At 43.6% G+C, this 27,907-nt stretch overlaps 1 protein-coding gene across 2 annotated transcripts in view; it reads left to right on the top strand.

The window, feature by feature from the left end:
- Positions 1-27,907, top strand: part of EMID1 (EMI domain containing 1) — an 88,597-nt gene that overhangs the window by 42,922 nt on the left and 17,768 nt on the right. For both annotated transcript variants that reach the window (XM_060249302.1, XM_060249301.1), the window contains exons 5-10: positions 4,472-4,533; positions 7,681-7,825; positions 9,598-9,651; positions 10,588-10,695; positions 22,416-22,562; positions 24,854-24,934. In XM_060249302.1, coding sequence (XP_060105285.1) covers positions 4,472-4,533; positions 7,681-7,825; positions 9,598-9,651; positions 10,588-10,695; positions 22,416-22,562; positions 24,854-24,934 — 597 coding nt within the window. The remainder of the gene's footprint in view (positions 1-4,471; positions 4,534-7,680; positions 7,826-9,597; positions 9,652-10,587; positions 10,696-22,415; positions 22,563-24,853; positions 24,935-27,907) is intronic.

The raw sequence follows: 27,907 nt of genomic DNA on the forward strand, positions 1-27,907 counted from the left end.
ATTTCCTCCACTATTTATTTATTTTATTCCATTTGCATCCCGCTCTCCTCGCCTAGGCGGGCTCATGACATCAGAAGGCTTTTTTTCTGGACAGGAAGGCCTACATTATCTAAGGTCTTGCTTGCATTGGTGGCATTTTCCTTTCCTTATCGCCTTCCTGACTCTATTTCCCCCATTCTCTCTCTCTCTCTCTGTCTCGCTCTCTCTCTATCTATCCATCCATCATTAGATTTATGGATCACCCAGTTACAATATCTCTATAGCATTATAACATTATAATGATGTATTGGCTATTTACTATCTCCTCTGAATTTCCAATTTTAATTTTTTACATTTTAATTTTTGTTGTGGAGATACAGCTTCATTGTCATAGCTCTGGAATGAAAAGTGCTAGAGTTTGTTTGTTTTTTTAAATGAAATGTGAGCATTCAAAAGAACTAGTAGACTGTATCAATATATTGTTATAATACTGGAGTGGCCAAATTTGCTTAACATAAGAGCCACATAGAACAAATGTCAGATGTTTGAGAGCCACAAGACATGAACATCAAATGTCTAAGAACTGCAAGGAAGGCAGGCAGGCAGACAAATCAGTGGGGGAGGGAGAAGGGAAGGAGAGGTGGAAAGAAAGCTACTTTAAATGCATTCCCCAAGCCACTGGCTGGCTTGGTTTGGAGAAGTGATTTAAAGAGAGAAATGCCTTCTCCAAACTGGCTGACAGGGTGACTGGGGGCTTCGAGAGCTGCATAATATGCGTGAAAGAGCCACATGTGGCTCCTGAACTGCAGTTTAGCCACCCCTGTTCTAATGCTTTAGCAATCTAGCCTTTGCAGATTTAAAGCTGGGAAACACATTCTCACATAGACAAAGCAATCTTATTCATATTAGTCTTAGTTGATTAAATCTGCATAGTTTTGCAAAGAAATAAAAACAATAGTCAAAGCAATCTTATTCGTATTAGTTTAACTGATTAAATCTGCATAGCTTTCCATGCAAATAAAAACAATAGTTCAGAAGACAAACCCCCCCCCCCCCATACTCTTGTTTTTATATGTACACATGTCCTGGCAATAGCCATTTATGTTGCAGACAAATAGCTGTCAAAGGGCAGAAAAAAATAAGCAGTAGTTTACTAGTAGTTTAGCAGTAGTTTAGAAATTAAAAAAAAGTTTATTCTACTATCACTTTTTGTAGATTTGAAGTAACTAACAATCCTGGAGGGCAAAAGATCTTGTTCCTTTAATATAGGCATAATGGGGTTTTATTTGCCTCCATGCCATGAAAAGCTTCAGCTGCCCATTTCCACACATTAATCCCGTGTTAAAGGGTCAGGACATTTTTCTTCAAGTAGGAAGGGGCGGTGATTGAGTGGAAGAGCCTCTGCTTTGCATACAGAAGCTCTCATTTTTAGTTCCTGGCACCTCCAGTTAGATTGATCTGATGATGTGAAACACCTCTGCTGGGATCCTGGACAACTGCTGCCAGTCTGAGTAGACAATACTGACTTTGATCAACCAATGGTTGGATTCAGGGCTTTTTGGGCAGCAGGAACTTTGCATATTAGGCCACCACCCCCGATGTAGGCAATCTTCCTGGAGCTTATAGTAGCCCCTGTACTAAAACCCCTGTAAACTCTTGGAGGATTGGCCACATCAGGGGTGTGTGACCTAATATGCAAAAGAGTTCCTGCTACAAAAAAAGCCTTGGTTGGATTCAGTATAAGGCAGCTTTATGTGTGTATTTGGAACCCTAACTGTGGGATGAACCTTTCTTTCTCCAATTTTTGCAAATAAAAGAACTGGTCTGTATGTTAGTGATGTTGTATCAGAGTTCGATTTTGATCCCTCCATCATGATTCTGCCACTACCTTCCTTAATCTTTTTAACAAAATCTTTTAAAGCCTTCAATGAATGTTCATAAACTTCTCTGTTCATTTATTGTCTTACTTATTAAAAAGAAAAAAGAAGCTTGTTTTTAAAGTGAAAATTGCTCCAAGATTGGGGGGTGGGGAAGGTTTATTGGTGACCTCATGAGGAGGCGGGCCAGCTGAATCCGTGCACAGTTGGCTTCTGCTTCAAACTCACAGGCAGTGTTGCCAGATGTGCAGAAATTTCATACATGTATGAGAACGCAGGGCCTCCACACGCAAACGTTCTCGCCTGTTGTATTCTTGTGCGTAAATGAATGAAAATCATTGCAGCACTAATTTGGTTGCCTGGTAGCAGGTCCTAGTGTGGAAAGGCAAGAGTGGTGGATGAAGACAGAAGTCATATTTTAAATGTCATAGAAGAACTTTTAAAAAACATTCACTGCATTCCATAGCATTTTCTTTTCAGGGCAGCCAATGTGTATTCTCACCCCCAACGCACTTGGAATGCTATGCCTGTCTTCACCTGATGCTAGAGAGTTGGGAGGTTTCCTGTACTTGTTGCTTTAACCCAGGGGGGGCCAAGAAGAGCTTTGCCTCCCCCCCTCCCACCTCAGTGAGAGGGAGGTTTACTTAACACTCTTCCTTTTTATTTTGTCTAGAGAGATTGTAGATAATGCTTAAGTAGGAAAGACTTTTGCAGGGAAATAGAAAGGGAGACAAGAACAGAGAAAGAAGAGCCCAAACTGTATTAGTTGTAAAGTTGCAGCCCTCCTCTATCCCTGGATAGCATACCAAAGAACAGATATATTTTAATATACAATCAAGGTTATTCCAGAGTGGCCCCAGTGCCCCACCATTCAAAAACTGTTGTCTGTTTTCACTTTTCTCTCTACTGCATTTTTGGTTGCCACTTGTGGCTTTTGTTGGTAACTGCATTTTTTTTTTAAAAAAAAAAACTGATTTAAAACCTGATTTCTCTTTGAAGTCTTTTATCTGCCCTCCTGTCATAATCTTAGTTATAAACTTTGTTTTTTGATAGTTTATCTTCAAACCCACTTCACCATACATTTCAAATTTTTCTTTCACGGCCACCACCGAGGATAATGGATCTTTTAGCACCAACGCTAAATCATCCACAAAAGTCAGTAATTTATAGTTTTCACCTCTAATCGTTAATTCTTTAATTGTTGTTTCTTTTCTAATCTGGATATTTAATATTTCTAGTACTTTTAAAAGCTGGTGCCTGATTAATGAGGGAGGACAATTGCTTTTTTTAATCAATCAAAATATTTGTGTAAAATAAGGAAATCTGTTGTTATCAATGAAAGCACAGTTCAATGAAGTGTATGAAGACAAAACAAGCTAGGAGATCATCCCCCAACATCTTGTCTTGTCAGCTGGTCTGGATGAGGTGTGTCTTGAATGTGTTCTTGTGATCATGTCACAGGAGTAATTCGGCATCACAAGAATAGTGAAAGATGAAAGGCTCATGAAGCCTCAGTTTGCCTCAGGTCTGTGCAGAGAAGAGAGAGCAGGGTTTGAACCTTCAGTCCTCACTTGCACTATTAGAGCCAGTTTTGAATAGAGAAACAGAGTAGAAGACTTTAACCCCTTCTCTCTTCTCTGCATGGCCCAGAGGCAAATTGAGGAAGCTGCAAAGGCCAATTTACATTGTATGGATAAACTGTGATATGTAATTTTCACTCATCTGAGCACAAAGAAAGGTGTTTTTTGGTTTTTATCCACATGCTCACCCAGCCTGATGACTTCAGCATGCATTCCAGGCAAGCAATATAAGAGGATCCTGGCCCCCTACCCCTTTTTGCAAATAGTCATCTGACTTTTGGTTGGACAGACAGCAACATTTTACTAAAAATGTCTGATGTTTAACAGCAGTGGCTTGGAATCACTGGTTGTGTCCCCAAGACCACTTGCAAAGCAGATAATGCAACACCTGTTGGAATCCTAAGGATGCCTGCCTTGGTCCTGGTTAGTGTGACTGGATGCAAAAGAGAAGAATAGCTCTTCTACTTTAGTAGTCAAGAAGAAAAGCATGTTGCTATGCAGGGCTGAGAAGAACTGCATCGCCTCATGTCTCCTCTTCTACACAACTCATAAAGAATTTGGTCTTGTTCTCATTTGCCTTGCCTTGTAGTGGTTCATTCTGTGCTCCCTTTGGTTTCATATTTGAACACCCCAAAGAAGACACATAACATCCTGGACTGGAACAAGGATGCTACTATTCTCTCCCAGTGGAACCTTGCCTGTATTCTTGACCCTGGATTTTGTACCTTCATTTCCACCCTCTCAGCAGCCCTGTCAAGGTCTAGTCCTTGGCTCCTCCAATGAAAAAAGGATTTCAGGAAATATTTTTCTCTGCCTGAGATCTGGAGATGTGCTGTCGGTAGATGATACTGAACTAGAAGGACCAGTGGTTGGACTCAGAATCAGACAGTGCCATGGGTTCATTTTAATTTTGGTGTAAACTACCTCTGCAGATGACTTATTGAAATACCAGAATAAAAGAAACAGACAAGCAATCAGGTATCTACTGCAAGCCATCCCCCCCCCTTCACATTCTTCTTTTATTTACCTCCCCAGGTTGTTTAAACTGCAGCAAAATGTCAGAACTGTTTGAGCGCCTCAGTTTCTTGGAAGCCAAGGTCAGTGTCTCTCTTAATTTGGGGTTTGTGTATGTGTGTCTCAGCCATGCTGCTTGGTGTGATATTTCCCTCCCACCCCTGCAACCCCAATCCAGGAAGCCCCTTTACCATTATAGGCCAGAGCAGGTACAATTCCTTGGCTTCTTTGGGTGCAAGTTGGAGCAACAACCAGTTCTGCTCCTTCTGGCAACAGGCCATCATCAGGATCTCTTTAATTGGAACCAGGTTAAAGGACTCCTACCTTGAGGTCCTTTTCCTGTGGTCATTTCTGGCACACAATGAATGTGCAACTGACTCCAAATTTGTTGCCTGCCCTCAGCCCATATTTCGCTAAGGCTGCATTTCTGTGCTCAGAAATCAGGCGGCGGATTCTGGATGCCATTAAGAATGGCCAAGGAGAAAGCTGAGAGATCTGACATAACAAAGGGCAGAGAGTCCATACGACTCTTGCATTCTTGCTTTAGATATAGAGAAGGCCTTTGATAGTGTAGAACCTCTCTTCCTTAAAAAAGTCTTATATCATATGGGTTTCGGACCTAGGTTCAGAACGGTTATAGATTCTTTGTATTCCTGTCCATCGGCGTTTATACAAATTAATGGCCAACAGTCCCCTTCACTTATCCTAGAAAGAGGAACTCGTCAAGGGTGCCCCCTATCACCACTGTTATTCGCCATGGTCATAGAGCCCTTTGCAAATTTGATACGGCTTTCTTCAGAGTTTTCTGGTATCACTGTCCAAAATTCTACTTTCAAAATAAGTTTATTTGCCGATGATATAGTCTTATATATTACAAATCCACTACAGTCTATTAAAGCTGTTTCCTCTCTCCTGTCTGATTACAGTAAACTTTCAGGTCTTACAGTTAACCACTCAAAATCAATTCTCTACCCAATTAAAATCTCCGATACTTCTAAAAAAGACATAATTGCAAACTACCCCTTCCATTGGGTCTCTGATTATTGGTCCTATTTGGGGCTGAAAATTCCCTTAAACATAGCTGGCCTATTAAAAACTAACTACACGGCCACGGCTTCTGAGATTACTACCACGCTAAAGCAATGGGATAAGTTGCAATTATCCTGGATGGAAAGAATCCATATAATTAAATCTTTCATTTTCCCCAAGTTTTTATATCTCTTTCGGGCTCTTCCTATTGAGATCTCTCAGTCTATCTTAAAATCCTGGCAACAAATACTGACCTCCTTTATCTGGAAATATAAAAAGCCTAGAATCAAAGTTTCAACTTTATGTCGATCAAGACAAAAAGGTGGCCTAGCAGTTCCCGACATTGCAAAGTATTATAAAGCTACTATTTTATCCCAGATGACCAAAATACTGTACCAACATCCCCCACCGCCATGGACGCCCATAGAGGAAGCTCACTTTACCCCACTGAAATACTACGAACTACTATGGCTTAAGAAAAATGAACGCCCACCGTGGCAATTTATGAACCCATTCCTCAGGGCGCTCTTGTCAGTATGGGATTCGGAGCGTTATTTTCTAGCTCCAGGTCTCTCTACCATCTCATCCTTTGTAGGACAAAAATATTTCCTCCCTGCTCAACTACCCTTCTCTTTCAAGGTCTGGAGAGACTCCTCAAAAGTTTTTTTCTTTAATCTTCTTTCATCTTCTAAACAACTTCTACCTAAAAATGACCTAGACCAAGTTTTGACCAAGCCAGCACCTTGGTTTGAATACTTTCAAATCAGGCACTTTCTTCAGGACCCTAATGTGATTTCTTCATTTTCTCGCCCTTCATCTGACTACGAATATCTGGTTCTTCATTTTCACAAAGAGAGAACGCCTAAAAGTCTCATTTCACGGCTGTATCGAATCCTATTGTCCAAACTTGAAGCAACCTTACCCTCTTACACCACTCAATGGCATAAAGACTGTGGCATCACCCTTTCCCCCGACCAATGGGATTCTATATGGGCTAGTGATGCCCTACAATCTACTATTATAAATATATCTCAACAAAACTTTAAATTGATTACACGTTGGTACCTTACTCCTAACCAGTTCTCCCATATGACCCAGTTAGGCTCTTCAGACTGCTGGAGAAACTGTGGGCTCAAAGCCTCTTATTTTCACTGTTGGTGGGACTGCCCTAAAATCAGATCATTCTGGACCTCAATTTGTGCCCATCTCTCCTCCCTAGTTGGGGTCCTGATCCCAGATGACCCATCAAGGATACTTCTTAATCATTGGTCTGATACCCGTCTCTCACCTTCTAAAAAATCCTTGATAGTTAAACTCCTGACAGCGGCTAAAACCACGATCGCGCAGTCCTGGAAAAACACATCGAATTTGACACTTGACAACTGGCTACTTAAGGTCTGGGAACACATTGTAATGGATAAAATTCAGGCAGCCATAGACCATAAAGATCCATACCAAGCCTACGCTAAATATCTGGCAATTTGGCTTCCCATTCTGGAAAAGCTTGACACCGATCCATTTTATGCTAACTCTTATTCTAAAAATAAAATGTATAAGGATTTCCTGTTGTTATAAAATTTGTTTTTTAACAAGTTAATTTCAAGTTACTTAAAGGGTATTATATCTTCCTTTTTCCTTTCCCTGATCTTATTTTATTTTTAAATACTGTGTTATAACAACTATAATTATTATTACCTTCTGTTTGTATTTTGTTTATTTTGTTTTTTAAATGTTGTTGTTTTTGCTCTGTATTTTGTCTATTAAGCTTACGACGTTATCTCTGTTAATTTTCACGGTAAACTTCTTGTGTTATGGATTGTAAGCTACTTTTATACCTCAATAAAAATGTTTAACTTGGGGAAAAAAAAAAAAAAAGGGCAGAGAGTCTACTGGGAAATTTCCCTGTGCAAGCCTCCACTGAAATGAATAGGAACTGCACAAGAATGTGCAGACCTGGTCATTTCATTGAGGACTTGTGCAGGAGAACTTCTCAGTGAATTAACCCATGTTAATTAGTGAAAGAGCATGTGCTGTTCAAATGTTCTGACTCAGGCCCTGAAACATTTCTGGGTCAGCCCAGGTAATAATAATGTATGTGTGTGGATCTGTCTCCCCCTGCCAATCATACTCATGCAATGGTTACATCGTTCACCTTCCTCACTGAGGATTTCATTATTGAAAATGCTTGCTCTTGTTCACAGGTAGCAACTCTCTCAACAGCTGAGTCAGTGACTTCCCTGGTACCTGGCAGACGACAGTCCCCTAAGGGAGATGCCTCTGCAGACTCCATGGCTCTGTGGGGCTCTCTGGCTGCTCAGGGGAGCCCAGGAGATGAAAGCATAAAAGGCAAGTGAATCAGGATGAAAGTGCTAGGTTTACTGGGTGTGGGGAGAGGAACAGGTAGGGTCAGGGCTTTTTTTGTAGCAGGAACTTCTTTGCATATTAGGCCAATGTAGCCAATCCTCCTGGAACTTACAGTACATCCTGTACTAAGAGCCCCGTAAGCTCTTGGAGGATTGGCTACATCAGGGGTGTGTGGCCTAATATGCAAAGGAGTTCCTGCTTCAAAAAAAAGCCCTGGCCAGGATCCAGAAACCAGTCTTTTTGGAAGTGAGAATCTTAGGGAATCGGAAGCACTACTTTTTTAACGCCACTTCCTCTTTCCTAAACAACTTGAAAGGAATAATGGAGAAGAGAGCAGAACTGGGACCTGCTCCCGGCTATAGCTTCTCTTTCATCAAGGAGTTTGATCCTTGACACCAGCTGGCAACCACTGAATAGTGATCTTGGAGCCTTTCTCCTCATTCAAGGCCTTTGCATGCAGTTCTTTGCAGCATTATCTCTGTACCATGAAGTTTCTTGTTTTGTTTGTTTTTTAAAAAAACACAAAGTGTTGAGATTCACAGGAAGTGTAATCCTGTGGCTCATACTCTATTCTGTGCTCTCACGGCATTGTGGCACACAGGCAACCCCTAACACAGGTTGTGCTGGTTGGTTTAGTGCCAGCATGTATCTAGTAGTAAACTTTCCAAGTTCACATGAAGAATGCAGAAGCATCCTGAGATTGGCTGTGACTTCCCTGGAGAGAAATGGGGTCAGTGGAGTTTTGCTTCTGACTGTCAACTCCAGGTATCTGACATCCCCTCCTCCACTCCTCAGCTCCTGCCAGCATTGCAGCAGAACTAGTTAGAAGTACACCAGGCAGAGGGCGGGTTTAAATTGAAAGCAGCTGGGTGCCGGACCGTTCTGGGGTCTGGCAATGGTTCCAGCTTTGGCTTAAGCTTTTTGCAGCTGGAAAGATTTATCAGGCCTTCCCTTGCCCTGACAGAACATGTGTTTCTGGTTTGGTACACAAGGGGAGGAGAGAGAGAAGAGGGAAAGAGTTACTATTGAGAGAATCCCTTTGGTTTCTCTTTGCACAAAGAATAGGATGGTGGCCAGAATAGGTGGCATCAAGTGAGAGACAGTCTCTACTGTGCCAGTTGTGGACAAAGCAGTCCAGTCTGCCCCCCGTTTCTCATACTATACAGAAAAGGTGCTGCAGTTTTTGGGCATGTTGTGAGGCAAGTCAGTGCTGTTCTTCATTTACATTTCTGCACACACAAAATTGTTGTGCATCATGCAGCATTTGGGCACCAGAGATGGATTCCTAAAAACCTCACTGATGGTTTACAACACAACTATATTTATGTGTTGACTATGTGACAAAGGAACCACAAAATGATGGTTTTGGCACAGTGACTGGCATTGAGACTGCTATGATGACATTTCCCCAGTATCAAGATAGTGGCTCGCCACATTTTTCTGAACGACGATGGAATATTGAAATACAGTCACAGAAATCAGCCTTCCCTTCAGCTTAATTTTTTTAATCCAAAGTTTCAAGCCTCATAGGGGCGCCATTTGAGTTGGAAGTGACTTGAAGCTGGGTAGGGTGGAGAATGGAGGAAATACATCTGAAATTTTGCAGACAGTGTCTGCAAGTTGCTCCTGTGTTCTGAGACAGAGTACATGAGCAGTCTGATGAACTTCAGTAGGGGAAAAGGGGCTGAAGATGATCAGCTATACTCCCCTATTTGTAAAGACTCTATCCTGTGTCTTACCCCCTCTGTTTTCAGCAGGTTTTCCAGGCCCCAGAGAGAGGTTAAGGACACCCATTCCAGGACGGGATGGTATGTACTGATGTGAGGCCATTTAAGTTCAAAGCAATCTAGTGAGCTTCACAAATCAGAATGTCTGATGCTCCAGCATTAAATGCATTTGTATTGATATCCTCTGATAAGGAAAAGCAATCTCCCAACCCCACTCCCGGTATCATATTCCGGCATCTGCCACACCTCATATGCAGGCTTCCCACTAAAGGGAGGACATCCTGTAAATCCAAGATTTTCAAACTGTGACTTGGTACTCAAGAATGGGTCACAAGTCATCTTGCACGTGAGTTGAAAGAGGAGAAACAGGGTGAACTGGGTGAGGAGGCTTGATGGCAAAATCTGCATAGTGTGCCAGATTGCCATGAAATACTGCATGTTGTTCAATAATGCTGTATATATTGAGCACAAAATTTGAAAAATAAAAAATTTGTCTAGTGTTACTTGAAACGAGAGCCCTGCATTTCACGTGGGGAAGGCAGAAAATAGCATGGAATTCTTTGCAGTCTGCAGTCAGTTTAGAAGTGGGTACTTTAGAAAAGTACTTTTCTAAGTACTTTAGAAAAGGTCATATCAACAACAAAGTTTGTGAAATGAAACACAAAATTGGCTCCATTTCTGTAAGTTAAGCAAAGCTTACTGGTCTTTGGAAGTCAGCTTCTAGTCTTTCAGCCTGTTTATCTTAAACATATTTCTAATAGAGCGATTGTTCTCCATACATGCAGAGTGGCTAGAGTTCAAGGCATCTCTGGACATGTCTAGAGTGCGTTTTCTTCTGTGCTCATCTGCTGTTTCCAACACAGCTAGAGTTGGAGGGAACATTTCTTCCATAAAAGCATGACAACTCCCTTTTTCTTCAAGCCAGTCACATTTGTGGGTGCTCATTGTTATTTTCTTTTCATTAGCATATGAATATGTGAACCTCTCCTTCACCTCCTTTTCCTACCTCCATTTCAGGAAGACTGGCCTCACAGGGGCCTCCAGGCCCAGCTGGTCCAAAAGGAGACATTGGCATCCGGGGGCCTTCTGGTATTCCTGGTGCAAGGGGTCCTGTTGGACCACAAGGTAAGCCTTGGGCAACAGTGGCAGAGAACATGATACACATGGAGAAGGTCTCAGATTCCACTTCCCCTGGTAAAAGGATAGTATAGTTATAAAATGCCTTTCTTATCCTGAGTCCCTCAAAAACTGTTGATAGTTTGCATAGACTATACAGTGATAGATGGACAAATGTTCTGATGCATAATATTGCATATACTCTTGTTTTAGGAGGAGATCTAGGTTATGCCTTGTAGGGTGAAAGATCATGTAGAATATCCAGTTAGTAGTAGGACTGGGAAAACGTTGAGAGCTGCTGCCAGTCAGAGCAGAAGGCATCAGGCTAAATGGATCAGAGGTTGGACACAATACATGGCCACATGTTCATATGGACATTATAGGGCTGACACCTTTTTCCATTAAATGTGGATTAGAATGGACTGACTTGGGGATTGGATAAACATATGGAGCAGAGGTCCATCAGTGCCTATTAGCCACAAGGTATAGATCAGGGGTGGCCAAGGGTAGCTCTCCAGATGTTTTTTGCCTACAACTCCCATCAGCCCCAGCCAGCATGGCCAATGGCTGGGGCTGATGGAAGTTGTAGGCAAAAAACATCTGGAGAGCTACCCTTGGCCACCCCTGGTATAGATGATGCTCTTTATTCTTGGTACTTTAGTGTCCTGGCCCCACTGATGGATCTTCTGATACAACCTGGGGGTTTTTGGCCACTGTGTGACAGAGTGTTGGACTGGATGGGCCACTGGCCTGATCCAACATGGCTTCTCTTATGTTCTTATGACTGTGAAATGATTTCCCAAAATCCCTTCTATACATTCTAATGTCAGACATTCTCTATGAAGGGAGAAGGAAAAGAGAAAGACACAACATGAGGTATATTGACTGTCAAGAAAGCCACAGCCTTCAGTTTGCAAAATCTGAGCAAAGTTGAACAATAGGACTTTCGGAGGTCACTAACTCATAAGTTAGAAGTGACTTGAGGGCACATAACACATTCTCCATATCTCCTCTGTTTGCTTGGCTACTTGATCTTTCCCTGTGACATTCTATTTCTGTTTTTGAGAGCATCTGATAGATGACATATAATGCTATTTAGTATTTAGCTTGATTTATTTGACTGACAGCCCTGACGTGGATGGTCCAGGCTTACCCAGACTCGTCAGATCTCAGAAGCTAAGCAGGTATAGTACTTGGATGGGAGACCATCAAGGAAACCCAGGGTTGCTACACAGGGGTAGGCAATGGCCAACCACTTGTGTTCATCTCTTGCCTTCAGATTTCCATAAGGGGTCACTGTAAGTTGGCTGTGATTTGATGGCACATTGCACCACCAGCACCATTTGATTGACACTGTGTAATGACAATTCATATAGAGTTCATAGAGTTGGAAGGGACCTCCAGGATCATCTAGTCCAGAGGTGGCCAAACTGTGGCTCGGGAGCCACACATATTTCTTTCACACATATTGTGTGACTCCTGGAGGTTGAGGAGGAATTTAATGCAAGCTTACTCTCAAGTAAGCATGCTTAGCATCAGGATGTCAATCAGCCTCTGAGAGCTGACCCGTAATAGGCGACTATTTCTGCCATGCGTGAAGCAGGGAAGGGAGGGGGGAATAGGCAGGCTTGCAAACTCTTCTCCACCACAGAGGTTGCCTAGAGACCTAGAGTGGGAAGACAGAGAGCAAGAGCTGTAGTTTCATGGCTCTTGTTGGAAATGTATTTACTTGATGTCAAGGCAAAGAGTGATGCATAATGATGCAAATGGTGATCAGTAATTTATATGGTACATGTGTTTTTGCTTCTCCCATGGTGCCAAAAATAATTCCCAACCTTTCCCTATGCTGCTCTTATGGGGACTGTTATTCCCAGCTTTTATTTTTTAAAAGTCTCCTCCTAGCATGGTCATGTTGTAAAGTGCATACATATGTATTTTATGTTTTCGTACAAAGTATTAAGAGTTTTAATAAAAATGTGTGTGTAATATTTGTTCATGTCTTTCAGCTCACAAACATCTGACATTTTTTCTATGTGGCTGTTACTTTAAGCAAGTTTGGCCATTCCTGATCTAGTCCAATCCCCTACACATCAGGGCCATAGCCAGGATTTAAAATTTGGTGGGCCACAAAATCACAATTTTTGTTTGGGGGGGAGGCAGGGGCAAAAAAACACACCAAACAGCAAAGCGACACCACTTTCTTCAAATCTTTCAAGTGATGGGATGGAAGTGGCCCTTGAGCAGGGGGATGTTGGAAGTCTGGGTTTGGTGGTGGCACCACCACCCCACCCCTAGCTGGCAGTTCTGGTCATTGGAGGATCCAGGCTGCAGCTCCAGAAAAGGCAGGCCTGCCAGCCAGAGCAGGGCAACTGGAGCAGGCTGGGCAGGCGCTGGTGAGGTGAGCCCCGGAGAAGGCAGCCGTTGCAGGCGTGATTGCAGTGCTGTTGATGAACACCTAGTTTGCCTTCAAGTGGGAGGCACTGCTGGGACCCTCTGAGTGGCTGTGCCCCCTGAGCACTCCTGAGCACATGCCTCCTGGCCTCAACTGCCAAGTAGGTTGTCGCTTGGAGGAAAGCGATAACCTACCTACTACACGAGAGGGAGCGAGGGAGGTAGCAAGGTAGTGCCACCTCAGTCCAGCTGGCTGGCCAGTGGGGCTAAGGTGCATGCCAAACAGTGGCAGAAGCAACAGGAGGAGGAGCAGCCATGGCCCAGCTGCTCTCTCCCAGCTGCAATGAGTCCCACCCGAACCCATTGTGGCTTCCCAGGATGGGAGAGATTGGGAGGCAGCAGAGCCAGGGAGGGCACTCAGCAGGGGTGTTGTGCTGGGAGCCCAGAGAGAAAGCCCAGACTCCTCCAAGGTGGCAGCCAGTTGGACTGACCTTGGGAGTCTGCAGCTCCCAACTGCTGTTGGGAGGGGGGTCAGCTCCCAAATGCTTCTTTTCAGTGGGAGTATCTCTCCCCTCGCTGCCTCTTCCTCTCATTCCTCTTCAGCCCTGCAAAGCCCAGGCATGCTGCACAGAGCTCTGTCCTCATAATGCCATGGCAAGAAAAAAAACCTTGAAGGAAAAAGAGGAAGAGCAACAGTGGGGCCAGAAGGCTAACACAGGGGTTTGGTGAGGTCTGGACTCCTCGCCTGGGCCCCAACGTAGCTACAGGCCTGCTGCACAATGCAGAAAATTCACAAATACGTCCTCCCACATACACCTCCAGTGACCCCTGCTCCATGCCCAGAAGATGGCAAAAAGCCTCCACGATCCCTGGCCAAACTGGCCTGGAGAAAAAATGCTTCCTGACCCCAACATGGTGATCAGCATTTCCCTGGGTGTGTGAGAAGGGGCCATGAGAACTAAGCACTGATGCAACCCTTCCTGCCCACGATCTGCCTAAGTTCAAAGAATTAGCATTGTTGTCAGATGGCCATTTAGCCTCTGTTTAAAAACCTCCAAAGAAGGATAGCCCACCACCTCCCAAGGAAGCCTGTTGAGGAGCTGCCCTCAATGTCAGGAAGTTCTTCCTAATGGTTAGTCACAAACTCTTTTGATTTAATTTCAACCCATTGGTTCTGATCCGACCTTCTGGGGCAACAGAAAACAACTCTGCAGCATCCTTTATATTGGAGTGGCCAAACTTGCTTAATGTAAGAGCCACAAAGAATAAACATCAGATGTTTGAGAGTGGCAGGACATGAACGTCAGATGTTTGAGAGCTGCAAGATGGAAGGAAGGAAGGTGGAAAGAAAGAAAGCAAATAGATGGGGGGAGAGAGGTGGAAAGAAAGCAACTTTAAATGCATTCTCCAAGCTGCCAGTCAATGGGGTGGTGGGGGTTTCGAGAGCCACACGGTATGTGTGAAAGAGCCACATGTGGCTCCCAAGCTGCAGTTTAGCCACCCCTGTTTTATATGATATCCCTCCAAGTACTTGAAGATGGTTATCATATCTCTTAGTTGCCTCCTCTCCAGGCTAAACGTACCCAGCTCCTTCAGCCTTTCCTCATAGGACTTGGTCTCCGGATCCCTCACCATCTTTGTTGCCCTCCTTTGGACACATTCTAGCTTGTCTGTATCTTTCTTAGATTGTGGTGTCCAGAATGAAACACAATATTGTAGGTGAGGCCTAACAAGAGTAAAGTGATACCATCACCTTGCGTGACCTGAACACTATACTTCTATTGATTCAGCCCAAAATCTCATTTGCCTTTTTAGCTACCGTATCACAATGTTGACTCATGTTCAGTGTATGGTCCACTAAGACCCCTAGATCCTTTTCTTGCATAGTACTACCAAAGTGAGTCTCCCCCATCTTATTTTTATGCATTTGATTTTTTCTACCTAAATGCAGAACCTCAGAGTTGCAGAATTTCAGCGTTGGCTTGTAAGGGTATTTAGTAGTTAACTGGTGATGATAGCTAATGAGATTTTGCATGCCTCCTCCTCCTGTTTGAGTTATCTTTGATTGGCAGCTCTCCTTCAAAGCTCTTCCCTTAACTATTTCTTTGCCATCTTAAAAGGCTTGACTTTGTCATAGGCTCTTGAGAGTTCCAAGAATTAATGCCACAATCTGGGTACAAGAATTTCTGTTTAGCGTATCAGCAAGTTCTCATGTCTATCCAACTATGCCATGCTGGCTGTCAGAGAAGCAATCTGCAAAACTGTAATTTTGGGCACACTGGACTGCCATGAGGGAATGGCTAATGTGCAACAATAAATGGAGTCATTAAATAATTAAAGGTTTTTGTGATCCCAAAGCACAAAAGAGGCTGCCTGCTTTGCTCTGCATCGTTTCTTATTCTTGCCTTGCTTTCTTATAATCAGCTAGAAGTGCTTGAGTGAGTCTACTGTGCTTCTCCACATTTGCAGTGATCAGATCATACAGTCATGCCCAGTACAATCAGTTATCCATCTTTTTGCTGCTCTTCGCAAGTTTCTGCTCTGGTCTGTCTACCTTCTAAGGATGGGTGGTCAGGAAAATGACTCAAACAGAAACACAAGGCCAGTGGACCCCTCTGAGGGCAAGCCAATCTTGCTTGCTCACATTCTAAAAGTAAGCTGTTTCGGATGCAAGAGTGAAGCGTGCCTTCAATTGTAATTCAGGGGGAAAGCGTGCCTCAACTATCAGAAGTTTGAGAAACCCTGGACTAGGGTATCTGAGGAAGTTGACTGACTGCCCAGACTAAACTAGGGATACGTCCCTGTAGCTTTGGGTTGACTGGGGGAAGGAGAGGGAGTGAGATTGCTTCCCTATGCAAACTAGGCCAGGGACCTGGCAAGGAAAGGAGCTAACATGGAACTGTGATTATTTTTGGCAGCGTGTCTGCCGTCTCTGTGGGTCTGCTTAATGTTTATTGGGTTTGGAAGGCATCCCAGAGAAAGTCGCCCCTGGCCATTTGGAGTTAAACATTAACCAGCCAGCACTACCCCACAGAGGACCCATTTGTCCCCCCCCCCACACTCCTCAATCCCTCCCAGGCCCAACTCCTCTCTCATGTCCCACTTCAGGACCTCCCTGGACTTTGGGGGAGTGCAAGGGAAGACCAAAACCCTTCCCTCCTCCTTTCCTCTCTCTGCACGCTCCTGGTCTTCAGCTGCAAGACACACAAAGCCAAAAATGTACTCTGTATCGTTCATAACGTAAGAACTGTGCAAAAAGCCTGGCCAGACCTGATACAGGGTCCATTTACTCCAGCATCCTGTTTCCAGCTGTGACCAGCCAGATGCTTCCAGGAAGTCTTCAAGGACATGAAAGCAACAACTCCTCCCCCACTGTCTCCTCCCAGCAGTTGGTCTCCAGACATACACGAGGCTGGAGGTCCAGATTAGCTGTTCTAACTGATATCTCTTGACAGACTTCTCCTCCTTCATGATTTGAAGGAGGTATGTGTGTAAAGTGTCTTGATGGCACTTTACACACATACAGGCACCATTGATTGAAAGGGTGGTCACAGAGGAACTTCAGAGAATGACATATCTGCTCTTGGCCATTTTCAACCTGGTTCAGGCTTAATTTGGAGTTGGAGATCAGTTTAGCCATTGTTAGGGTTGCCAATCACCAGGTGGGGGCAGGGGATCCCCTGGTTTGGAGGGCCTCCCCCTGCTTCAGGGTCATCAGAAAGGGGGTGGGGAGTGGGGAGGGAAGTGTCTGCTGGGCACTCCCATTATTCCCTATGGAGACCGATTCCCATATGGTATAATGGAGAATCGATCTGCAGGTATCTGGGGCTCTGAGGTGGAGCTGCTTTTTGAGGTAGATGCACCAAATTTGCAGCATGGCATCTGATGCTTCTCCTCAAAACACCCTCCAACTTTCAAAAGGATTGGACCAGGGGGTCCAATTTTATGAGCTCCCAAAGAAGGTACCCCATCCTTCATTATTTCCAATGGAGGGAAGGCATTTAAAAAGATGTGTGATCCCTTTAAATGTGATGACCTGAACACCCTTTGGAGTTCAGTTATGCTTGTCAACAATCCTGCTCCTGACTCCACCCCAATGTCTCCTGGCTTCACCCCCAAAGTCTCCTGGCTGCACTCCCAAAGCCCCTAGATATTTCTTGAATTGGACTTGGCAACCCTAGTCATTCTGATGGATAATTTCTTTTCACACATGAATGGAGGGAATGTTTCCTTTTCAGTGCTTCTTGATCTGTCAGCAGCCCACTCTATCCAATTAATCCACTCCATCCTATTAAGTAATCTGGAAACTGGGCTATTTCTATCCTGCCCTTCCTCTAAGGAGCTCAAGGTGGCGTACTCTGTTCTACCCTTTAACATTCTAATCTCTAAAACAGTCTTGTATAGTAGGTCAGGATTTGGGTGACAGGTCCAAGATCTGTCTAATTCATGACTGAATGGCATGACTGAATGGGTTTTCTGAGGCCTAGTCTGACACTGTAAGCACTATTACATCTCATTGGCTGTCTAGGTATGCTGCGAATATTGCTTAAATAGTTTTGGTCTTTTCTAACTGTCCGAACTCAGTCAGTTGTTATTAATGACACCACAAATTAGGTCTTAACCTGTGGAGTTCAACTGATCTGTGTTGTTCCCAGTGCCTTTTAATAGCAATGTGAGGCTGTTGAACAGGTTGTCAGTAGCTTCACTATACCAATGACACACAGTTCTCTGTTTCTTTAAATAAGCTTCCAGAAGTAGCTGTTTTGGTCCCAGGCTGGTGCCTGGATGCTGAGGTTGAGTAGCTGAGGGAGAACAAGCTAAAACTGAATCCATTCCCAACATGAAGGAAGTGATGCTAAAGACGATCCAGAAGGGATCTTTGATTCCTTCACTTTGCAGGTTCAGTGAAGAGCTTGGGAGGTTCTTCTTGATCCAAACTTTGTGTTGGAAAAGCAGGTTGGTGTGGTGGCTTATATGGCCAATTCACACATTATGGAGTACACAGGTAGGGTCTGGGGTCCCCACCTCATTAACATGGATTGCAGATTTCCCACAGTTCCCAAATGTGTGGTGCCAGATGTAGGAACCACAGTGCAAATGGAAAAAGGGCTACAACCTCCCCTCCTTTCATGGGCCATTTCAGACCAGAAAAACAGCTTGGGGGTGGGAGGATGAAGCCCCTTTTCCACAAGAAGTCTCAATCAGAATTTTGGCACTATATGCAGGGGAACTGAGGAGAACCCAAAATTTACATCTGACTGTTAGACAGCGTGAGGGTACTCTGTAATCTGTGAATTGTCCCTACGAGTGCCTTTCCTTTTCAACCTCATTTAGCTGGGAAATGATCTCCCCTTATAGAGTCAGCCAACCTGACCTCCCTAATCCATGCTGCTGTAACCTTGAAATTCAACTGTTGTAACACACACAGTCTGGGGCTGTTCTTAAAGATAACTCAGAAACTTCAACTGGTGCAAAATACATAGGTTATTCTTTTGACTGAAACAAGCCAATCTGAAAATATAATTTAATGCATAATATAATGCAAAATATAATTTAACTGCTTGTTTTTTTCTGAGTTCAAGTTTAAGGTGCTGGTATTCTTAAAGCCATTCACAACCTTAACTACTTCTCTTTCTCACCAAGCTCAAAAGGTGCACTGCTCCTTTAAATTCCTGCTTGCTATATGCTAAGGGGCGAGACTTGGCCACCAGGCAGGATTGCTTTGCTATTTAGGTGCTTGGGAGAGCTGAAACTAAGTTGAAGCAACATCTCTCTTGGCTGGGAGCTCTCCCAGGTCCTGCAGAGCTTGAGATCTGTTGCTTGGCATTTGCGGAGTGCAGAGTGTACCTGATAACTCCTGTTCCAGCAAAGTCGAATTCCAGCCTTGATTAATGCCCTGAGGGCTTTCAGCCCCAATAGTCCAGGAGGCAGATAACTACTTTTACTAGCATCAAATAACTGTGAAAGAGACATTTGTGATCTGTGCATCTCCATGTGCCTCTTGCATTGCTGGATCTGTGCTTGAATGTCTTGAAAATCTTTGTTTTTTGAAATTTTTAGATAATTGTGCAAGAAATGCACCGTTGTCATACAGCTGTTGTTTTCTCTCCTCACCCATTACATATACACTGCTGCATCTATTATGGGGAAACTGCATTTTCTCTGCCTGTGTTTCCTCCTTCCACCCCAGCATTTTGTTGCTGGGGAAATGCATGTGTAAACCTTGGTGTGCCTACCTTCAAAAATACACATTGATTAGACAATGAACACAAAAGCAGGCAGATCCAAAACACGCTCTCCAGCCTCTAAGCAATACATGCTGTTTCTTTTCTCAGACCAACATCTCCATTACTGTTCATCTCCCACCTAGATTGTTGGGGTATGACTCCATTTCAGATACTTGGAATAGCTAATGGCCCATTCCCCACCCCCCAACCTAAGGAAATGTTTTGCATGAAAGAGGAGCAAGCTGCGACAATATATAATCTCTCAAGGAGTACTGCAAGATTTGTGAAGAGTCATGACTCATCTCAGAACGTCTACTGTTTCGCTGTGTGGCCACAGCCAGCTTTCCAAACCCTTACTGAACAAACACCTTTTGCTGTGCCCCTAAAGCCTCCATAAAGGTCTACAGTCAGATCTTTCCAAAGCTGAGCTCAGTTTCATTTTTTATTTTATGTAAATAAAAAGGAAATTTTTTAAACACCCATTTATTTTTAGTTTTTATTCTCCCTTGTTTCGAGAGCTCAGTATGGGAAATGGAATTTCTGCATGCAGTGAAAGAATCTTTGCCTCACAAAAGGCTCAGAGACAGAAGGGGCGCTCCGGATGCATGACTACCCTTTCAGGACATGTTTGTCAAGTTAGTTGGATTAATGTGTAGAAAAATCTCTGATCGTTATATTTTATAATGCCTTTTCTAGTCTAGCAGAGTATTAATGGTACCCTGTTGTATTTTGCTGTGCAGGGAGGGCAGCAACCAGGTGTATAAGCCACAGAATAGTGAAAATGTCCTGGTGCTCTGTTTTCCTTTTCAGCCTCTTCCTTGCAACCAAGGTTGGTCTAACCAATAGCCTGGAGTGCCAACTTCCCAGGTGTGCTCAACTATGTAAATGTCCTGGGGAGAGAGTCAGAAAGAAAGAGGCACTGTCTGGTTTTCTGAATGAAGCATACAGTTGGCAGCTTAGGGGGTGGGTGAATGGATGGGAAAAATATCCTCAGCATTCCAGCGGGTGCAATAAAGAGCTTTCTGATCTCCACTGATTGCCTAGAGCATAGTCATAATTCTAAAGCAGAGGGAATAAAGGAATCACAGACATTAAAAATGAAGAGAAGAAAAAAGACAGCTCTTGCTTATGCAAAATGCCACTGGCATGCTGCTCAGTGTTTAGTGAGATGCAAGGCCAGAGGGAGGGATTTTTTGGGGGGAGGAGCAAAAAATATGTTTTTGGGATCAATCCTCCTTGGAAGGTGGTTGGTGTTAAAGACCTGTGTGCTGGGAAGAGGGGTCAAGCCTACCAGATCCCGGCAGCAAAGGGCATTGTGGCCTTGCCCCCGGAACCTGAGGAGCAACACTTCCTGTTGCTTCTTCAAAACCTCCATTCCCTTGGCTTTATAGGATTGTAAGCTTCAGTACATTAAGAAATCGTGGCCTTGAAATAAATGAGGTATAAAAGGGTGGCTGTTTGCTGCAAGTTCTTCTATCCTGGTGCAGTAGAGAAAGAAAAGTATGGCAATACACATTTCCCAACTTCAAGGCGCAACTATAACCCTTTTAAAAGTTGCATTTGTGGACACTCTGGCCTGACTTCTGACAGTGGTGCATTCTCGGCACATGTGCCTGCAAGGGCCATTATGCTTTGTTTGGACACTAAGAAGAGAGAAGAAGAATTTGACTTTATACCCCACCCTTACTACCTGAAGGAGTCTCAGAATGGCTTACAATCGCTTTTCTCTTCCCCTCCCCATAACAGACACCCTGTGAGGTAGGTGGAGCTGAGAGAGCTCTAACAGAAAGTGCTCTTGAACAGAACAGCTCTGAGAGAGTTATGACTGACCCAAGGCCACTCCAGCAGTTGCATGTGGAGAGTGGGGAATCAAAACTGGTCCTCCCAGATTAGAGTCTGCACACTTAAACACTACACCATACTGGCTCTCTTGCAAGTACAGAACTGAAGATCATTCTATGGCCATGACCTTGTTCTGTATTAAATGTAGAAATATGTATTAAAGGCAGAAATATATTCCCAGTCACAACAATATATAAAGCCTTAACTGGTGGGTTCCAGGGTGTTTCCTTCTATGCCTAAACTATGCTCATGCAATTGTAAGTTTGCCTATAGCCTTGATCTCAGTTGACATTTAGTGTCAGATTATAATGTGGGAGACCAAGGTTTGAATCCTCTTCTGCCATGGAAGCTTGCTGGCTGGCCTTGGGCCAGTCCCAAACTCTCCATCTAACCTACCTTACAGGGTCATTGTGAGGATAAAAGGGAGGAGCGGAGGATGACATTGTGACAATTCCAGGACAGTGTCTCCTCATTCTGCTCCTTTCAGGCTAATCATTCTGGTGGTGAGAACTGGCTGTGGTATGCTTAGTTTCCAGGTGCCTCACCTGGCTATGATGCTGATGAATGAAACACTGCCTTTTGAAGCCTTCTCTGGCCAAAATTGCCTGAGGGTATTCCATACTAAAAGGAAAATTAAAATTGTTCAGCCAGGCAGTCCTGATTCTTTGCAGAGAGGTGAAACTCTGCCCCTTCTCTAAATTTGGCACATTGGCATAATTCCTACTGTTTTGCATGATTTGTTCTTGTGTTTACCGATCGTGGCAAGGGCAAAGATACTGATGCTTCACCCACAGCCACGCACATTTCCCCAGTTTTTCCCTGTCTCCATCTTCTCATGTTCCCCCTATTGTCTCCCATATATTGACATTTTACATTGTAAACCCCTGCTTTATAGTAGAGGTACACGCTGAGATTATTATTAATAATATAAAGTAACCACTAGGAATCTTATTCAGCACCTTCTCTGGCATCTGAAATTTCAGCCGTCTTTGAGGCTTCCTTCACAGCCTTGAAGACTAGAAACTTGATCTCTCTTTAAAAAGTGAAAGCTGAGATTTTCAGGAAGGTGGTTTCTGTGCTCACCATTAAATCTGTGCTTTCCCTGTGCTTCAATACTGTCTGGGCATAGACACAGCCGTGCCTGTGTGGTGCCTGTGTGGCTCTTCTCTTTCCAGCCATGCCTGTGTATTGCCAATAGGCAATGAAAGAAGCCGACTCTCTTAGCCCATCTCACCCCTTTGTTTTCCTGTTTTCCTGCTTTCCCTCTAGGTCCTCCAGGCCCTCCGGGTCCTCCAGGAAAGGATGGTGCAAGGGGCTTCCCTGGAGAGAAGGGCTTACCTGGCCTCCCAGGTCCCCCTGGCCCACCAGGTCCACCTGCCCCAGTAGGGCCAAAGATATCAGAAATCCCAGATCACAGTAAGTAGCTATGTGCAAAAAGAGAGGAGGCCCTGCCAGCTTTTTGAGAATGCAATTGTTTTAAATATGAAATGTCATCCTTTCAGCTTGCTTGCTTCATGATCGAGGAATTGATCAGTAAGTAATGTTGAAAATGTGGGCAAGAGCTCTGGTTTAACTAAAACAAAGGAACCCCTTGTTAAACAGGAGCTGATTTCCTTCTCTTGCACCTTGCTTCAACCACTGATAACCCCCTCTGTTTTGAAATGAAGTAGCAGTGGTATAGGACTGCAGAATGGTGGGAGCAAGGCATAGAAGAGGAACCAGAGACTCCTTTCCTGACTATACAAGGATTGTTGGCCCAGAGTGGCGATCTTGTACCAAATACCTCTAAATCAGTGTGATATAGTAAGCATATAACTGGGGAAAGGAGTATGGATAGACAAAAATGGATATTAGAGAATACATATTCTGCTTCACGTCCTGTTCTGGATAGCCCAGGCTAGCCTGATCTGGTCAGATCTCAGGAGCTAAGCAGGGTCAGCCCTGGTTAGTACTTGGATGGGAGACCACCAAGGAATACCAAGATAGCTACACAGAGGTAGACAATGGCAAACAACCTCTGAACATCTCTTGCCAGAAGTTGGCTGCAACTTGACAGCCCCCCCCCCAAAAAAAAAAAATTGGCTACAGAGAGCCAGAAATCGTGAGCCAAGAATCAGCTGTTTTTACTCTGGGATGTTGCAAAACAGAAGCTTTTATAGTTCTTTCAGGTCAGGGTGATCCAGTGACCAGCCTGAATGGGTAGAGTCAGTACAGAATCTAGGAACTAGAAAACACATTGACCTATAGCCTCAGTTGGCTAACTATATAGGGCAGCATTGCTCAGGAGTGTGGATTCATGGTTTTAGCCCAGGTAACTCCTCATACTTATGCAGACTCAAATATTCATCACTTGAGAAAAATGTATGTACCTTTAACACCTGCAGTTTCATATCTTAGCACAGGTATCAGCAACCTATGGTTCTAGAACAAAGTTAGAGTCCTGCAGCACCTTTAAGACAAACAAAATTTTATTCAAGGTGTGAGCTTTCACGTGCAAGCACAATGAAATAGAATTAGGAAAAACAGTTGTATGTATAGAAGGTGGGTAGTAAATTAGTTTACAAAATGGTGAGGATGTTTTTAAACAGATAAAATGAATAACAAACTTGGTTTATGGATATCATCTTTTTGGGTTCATCGGGGGGGGGGATAACATAGGTAATAAATATGTCAGAATTGGATATTGATGTACCCTTAGTGGTAAGAATCTGTCATTAGATACTATCATCTCCTTTCTAGCATGGAGGCAAATTTACAGCATCTTTTCCTTTTAAATGGGGCATTGGATATATAGAGTGTGGTCCTAGACTGATTTAGTACAAATATGGTTCTATTTTTGCTCTGACCTGGATAGCGTGGGCAGACCTGATCACAGAAGCTAAGCAGGGTCAGCTGTGTTTAGTATTTGGATGGGAAACCACTGCAGAAATCCAGTATAGCCACCCAGAGGCAAGCAATAGCAAAACACCTCTGAATATCTTTTCCCCTGAAATCCCTACTATAATAAAAAGTTATTTCTGAAAGAAACATCTTGAAGTCAAGATATATTAGAAGGATAGATGGATTGCTAGAATAACCAATATGTGAAGGGAATGGCAGGAAAAAGATTGTTATGGGACTAAAGGGTTTCTGAGATATCCTCTACAAAAAGAAAAATGATAGAGATGAACAGTTGCCAGCCTGTAATCCATGTGTGAACCATGCACAGATTTATGCCAATGCACAAAAATAAATTGTGCAGGTTTGTCCTGTGTATATTTATTACTCATGGTGAGATTTCCTGTTCAACCTGCTAGTAAAGAACTCCCAACAACCATTTTTTTGGGCTGCAGAAACTTTATGGATTATTAGTCAATGCATCAATTATCAGTAATGTTAACTTGGCTATTTGGGCGGTGAAAATCAGCTTTCTGAAATACTAGCTCTTTGTTGATCTAAATTTTGATTGGCTGTTTAACTATATAATGTTGCTGACCCTGGCCTTGGCATGGATGCTCAGGTTCATAGTGGTACATATTGACCTTCAACAGCAACTGCTGAAGAAAATGGCTTAGTGTGAGGGTGAGCTCTTGAAATGGAGTTTTCCTTTGTGTCTGTTTGCTGAACTTTATCCTTGTGATCATTGCAGGATAGGCTTCTTTCGCAACCTGTCTAGTTTCCAAAGGATCACAGCCCACCCTCTGATCTCTCCTTGCTCTTTGTCATAGGGGACCCTCTTCTGTCAAACAGTTTTATTGAAACGGGTATCACAGGGCCAACTGGCCCTCCTGGGCTTCCAGGGCCGATGGGTAAGTACTTTCCCTGCCCTTCTCACAGCTCTTATTTGAGGCAGAGGAAAGCAAGAGTGTTAGCTTGTAATTGGATAAGTGAGCACATATGATGTGAAGGAAGTAAACAAATCAAAATCCAGCTTGTTTCTTTTTCTCAGAATCATGGGAAACGGAGTTGTCCTAGGAAGTCAATTCCCAGTAGGTTCAGGACAGACAGAAGGCAGCATTTCTTACATGGTGGACTGACTTTATGGAATTCATTACCACAAGGCACCAGCTGAGAGGTGGCTTTTAGAAAAGTAGATGAATTCAGGGAGGATAAGTCTGTCTGTAACAATTTGCTAATGAGCTGAAAATTGACTAAATTTATTCAAAGCATTATGTCTTTGATTAAAATAGTTTAGTCTGTTGTTCTTATTTACAAGCTGGGAACCCATGAGGAATTCTGGGAGGGAGAACAGTTTTAAATCTCCTCCATCTTCCAGGATTGTTTAACTCTCATGGACTTGACCAGGTTAATTTTTCATCCCTCCCACCTTTTTATTTATTTGATCGATGCTCAGCTGCTGTCAGCTTTCCATCCCCTCTGAGGCATTTTCAGTCTTTATAGTTTTGGTGGTCCTTCCCCTCCCCCCTTAGAGGTGTCTCTCTTGTTTATTAATTTACAAAGTCATATTTTTCTTTATCCCTCAGGAATTCCCCCAAATACATATACAGAGACTCTTCTTACTTGTGGAGACCCTTCCTTGCTTGTGGGTCATCCAGTTGTGCGGCTTTTCTTATCTACACAGAAACTGACAGATGCAGTAATAACATCATTAAATAGTGACATGTGACAACCATGTATTTCCACCAACGATACAACATTGCTTCCATTTGTGGAAGGGGGGATGGTGATTTCTGCCAGTTCCCCATGTCGCTGTAAGCCCCAATTTCTCTCCATGCTGTTCCTGAGTATCTAGTGAAACTCCCTCCCTGGAACCAGATGGGGGGGGGGTGCTCAGTGGGCTGCAGCTGGAGGGAGAACTGGGAAAGCCCCCCTCTACTAAGTGGATGATTGGATGCATGCCATTATTTATATATTTTAGTCAGTTTATTAAATCTGCATAATTTTTGTATATGCATGTTATATATAGGACGTAGCCATTTGATTAAATTTGTATCAGTCAGCATATGTATGGTTTTAGATGATGCAAACAGAGGCCATGGCAGTCACCCTCTTGGAAGAGGCTTTCCTCTCTCTGAAAGAGAAAAGGGAAGGAGTCTTCTGAGACTCCACATTCCATCTGAAGTTTTTGTGTATTCGTATAATACAAATAAACAACAGTGTTTTTGAAAATCTTTAGCTGGATCATGGAATTCTGGAATAAATAGGTGCAGGCCTCAGATTCAACAGGAGCTCACTGTTGTGCAGCTCCTGAACCTTTCTGAGGGTTCCGCCTCTTCCTCTCCACCTACCTTGTCCATTGATCAGTAGGTACAGCTGCATAACAATCCCTGGATTAGGAGAGTGGGCAGCCAGCCAGCCACCAGAAGCTTTGCCACACCCCCAGCAGCCCACATTAACCCTTGGAGAAGCCCATGCCACCCTTTCTCCACTTCTTATGTGATTTTGGGCGGTGGGTGGCTTGCTGGCCTTTTGATTGGGGGTGGTGGTGGCCCAGGAGAGCCCCAGGCGAGCAAGGCCTGCTTGGGCTGGAGCCAGCCCAAGCAGGTCTCACTTACCCAGGGCTCTTCTTTCTTGCATCAAGTTGCTTTTGGCTGAAGGGGGAGGGGCAGCATATGCTAATGAGGTATGCTAATGAGCTTCACCACCTATTTTTCTAGAAAATGACCCCTGGGTAGGTGTTTGGTCTTATCCAGCCCAGGAGACATACTTGGTTTCAAGCACTTGCTTCATACTAGCCTACTTCTATTTAAGGCTACCAGGGAAAGTGCATGGGGCCCTTGATAGATTCAAACAACCGAGCAAGTATCCAATGCACTCAAGTGGTGCAGAATAGGGAAAGGGGGAAGTCACAGCAGTTGGAGGACCAAATGGTTTTTCTGGGCCTATTAGATAACTGGAGTTACAGTGACCTCTGGTGCCAGTTATGACAATTGCACTTTTTACCAGAAAACCCTTGGTAGTCCCGGGGATGTGGGAAAAGTCAGGTAGTTGCAAAGTTTCCATGGGGAATTCCTGTAGTTTAATCATTTTTAATGACCACCAGAAACTGCCTCCTATTGAGTCATATTATTGATCCCTCTAGCCCAGGATAGTCTAAACTTGCTCAATTTCTGGCTTCTGAGATTTCAGCAACATTGCTTATATACACTTTCAGACATACATTTGTGGCCATAAAAGGCTAGAAACTTGCATCTTTAACCAAAAAAAGCCATAATGGTAGAGACTCTCAGAAAGAGGAGTTCTGCACTCTGTGCCTTTCTTGTTCTACTCCAGAGCAGAGGCGTAGACACAGCCCTTGATGTGAGATATAGGGAACAATCCTAAGCAAGTCTACTCAGAAGTAAGTCCCATTGTATTCAGTGGAGTTTGCTCCCAGGAAATTGTTTTAAGGGTTGCAGCAATGGACTACTCATGTAATAGGTTGATCCTCTGTGGGAGAAAAACAGGAATTGTGGAAGATTTTGTGGGTGGGTGAGGAGTGATAGAGGTAAGGAATCATAAACCGTTTCAACAAAGGGACAATTTTTTTAGTCAAGTCCGGGGAAAGCACTGAGATCCAGATTACTGAAAAATAGAGAGAGCATTTGAGTAGGATATAAAATGCATTTGTGCAGTCAGAATAACATCAGACATGCTTGTAAATACTAAATGCTATAATGACCACAGTAAAATAACTATTCCCAGCACCCACTCTTACACTGTGCGAGGAGTAAACTCAAGAGACATGTTGGCAGGGGAGAGAAAGAAGATGGTAGAGTAGGGAACACAGAGGGAGAAGCTGTGGCTCACTGGCAGAGTATCGGATTTGCATGCAAAAGATC

This window comes from Heteronotia binoei, chromosome 11, assembly GCF_032191835.1.
Source record: "Heteronotia binoei isolate CCM8104 ecotype False Entrance Well chromosome 11, APGP_CSIRO_Hbin_v1, whole genome shotgun sequence".
Lineage (NCBI taxonomy): Eukaryota > Metazoa > Chordata > Lepidosauria > Squamata > Gekkonidae > Heteronotia > Heteronotia binoei.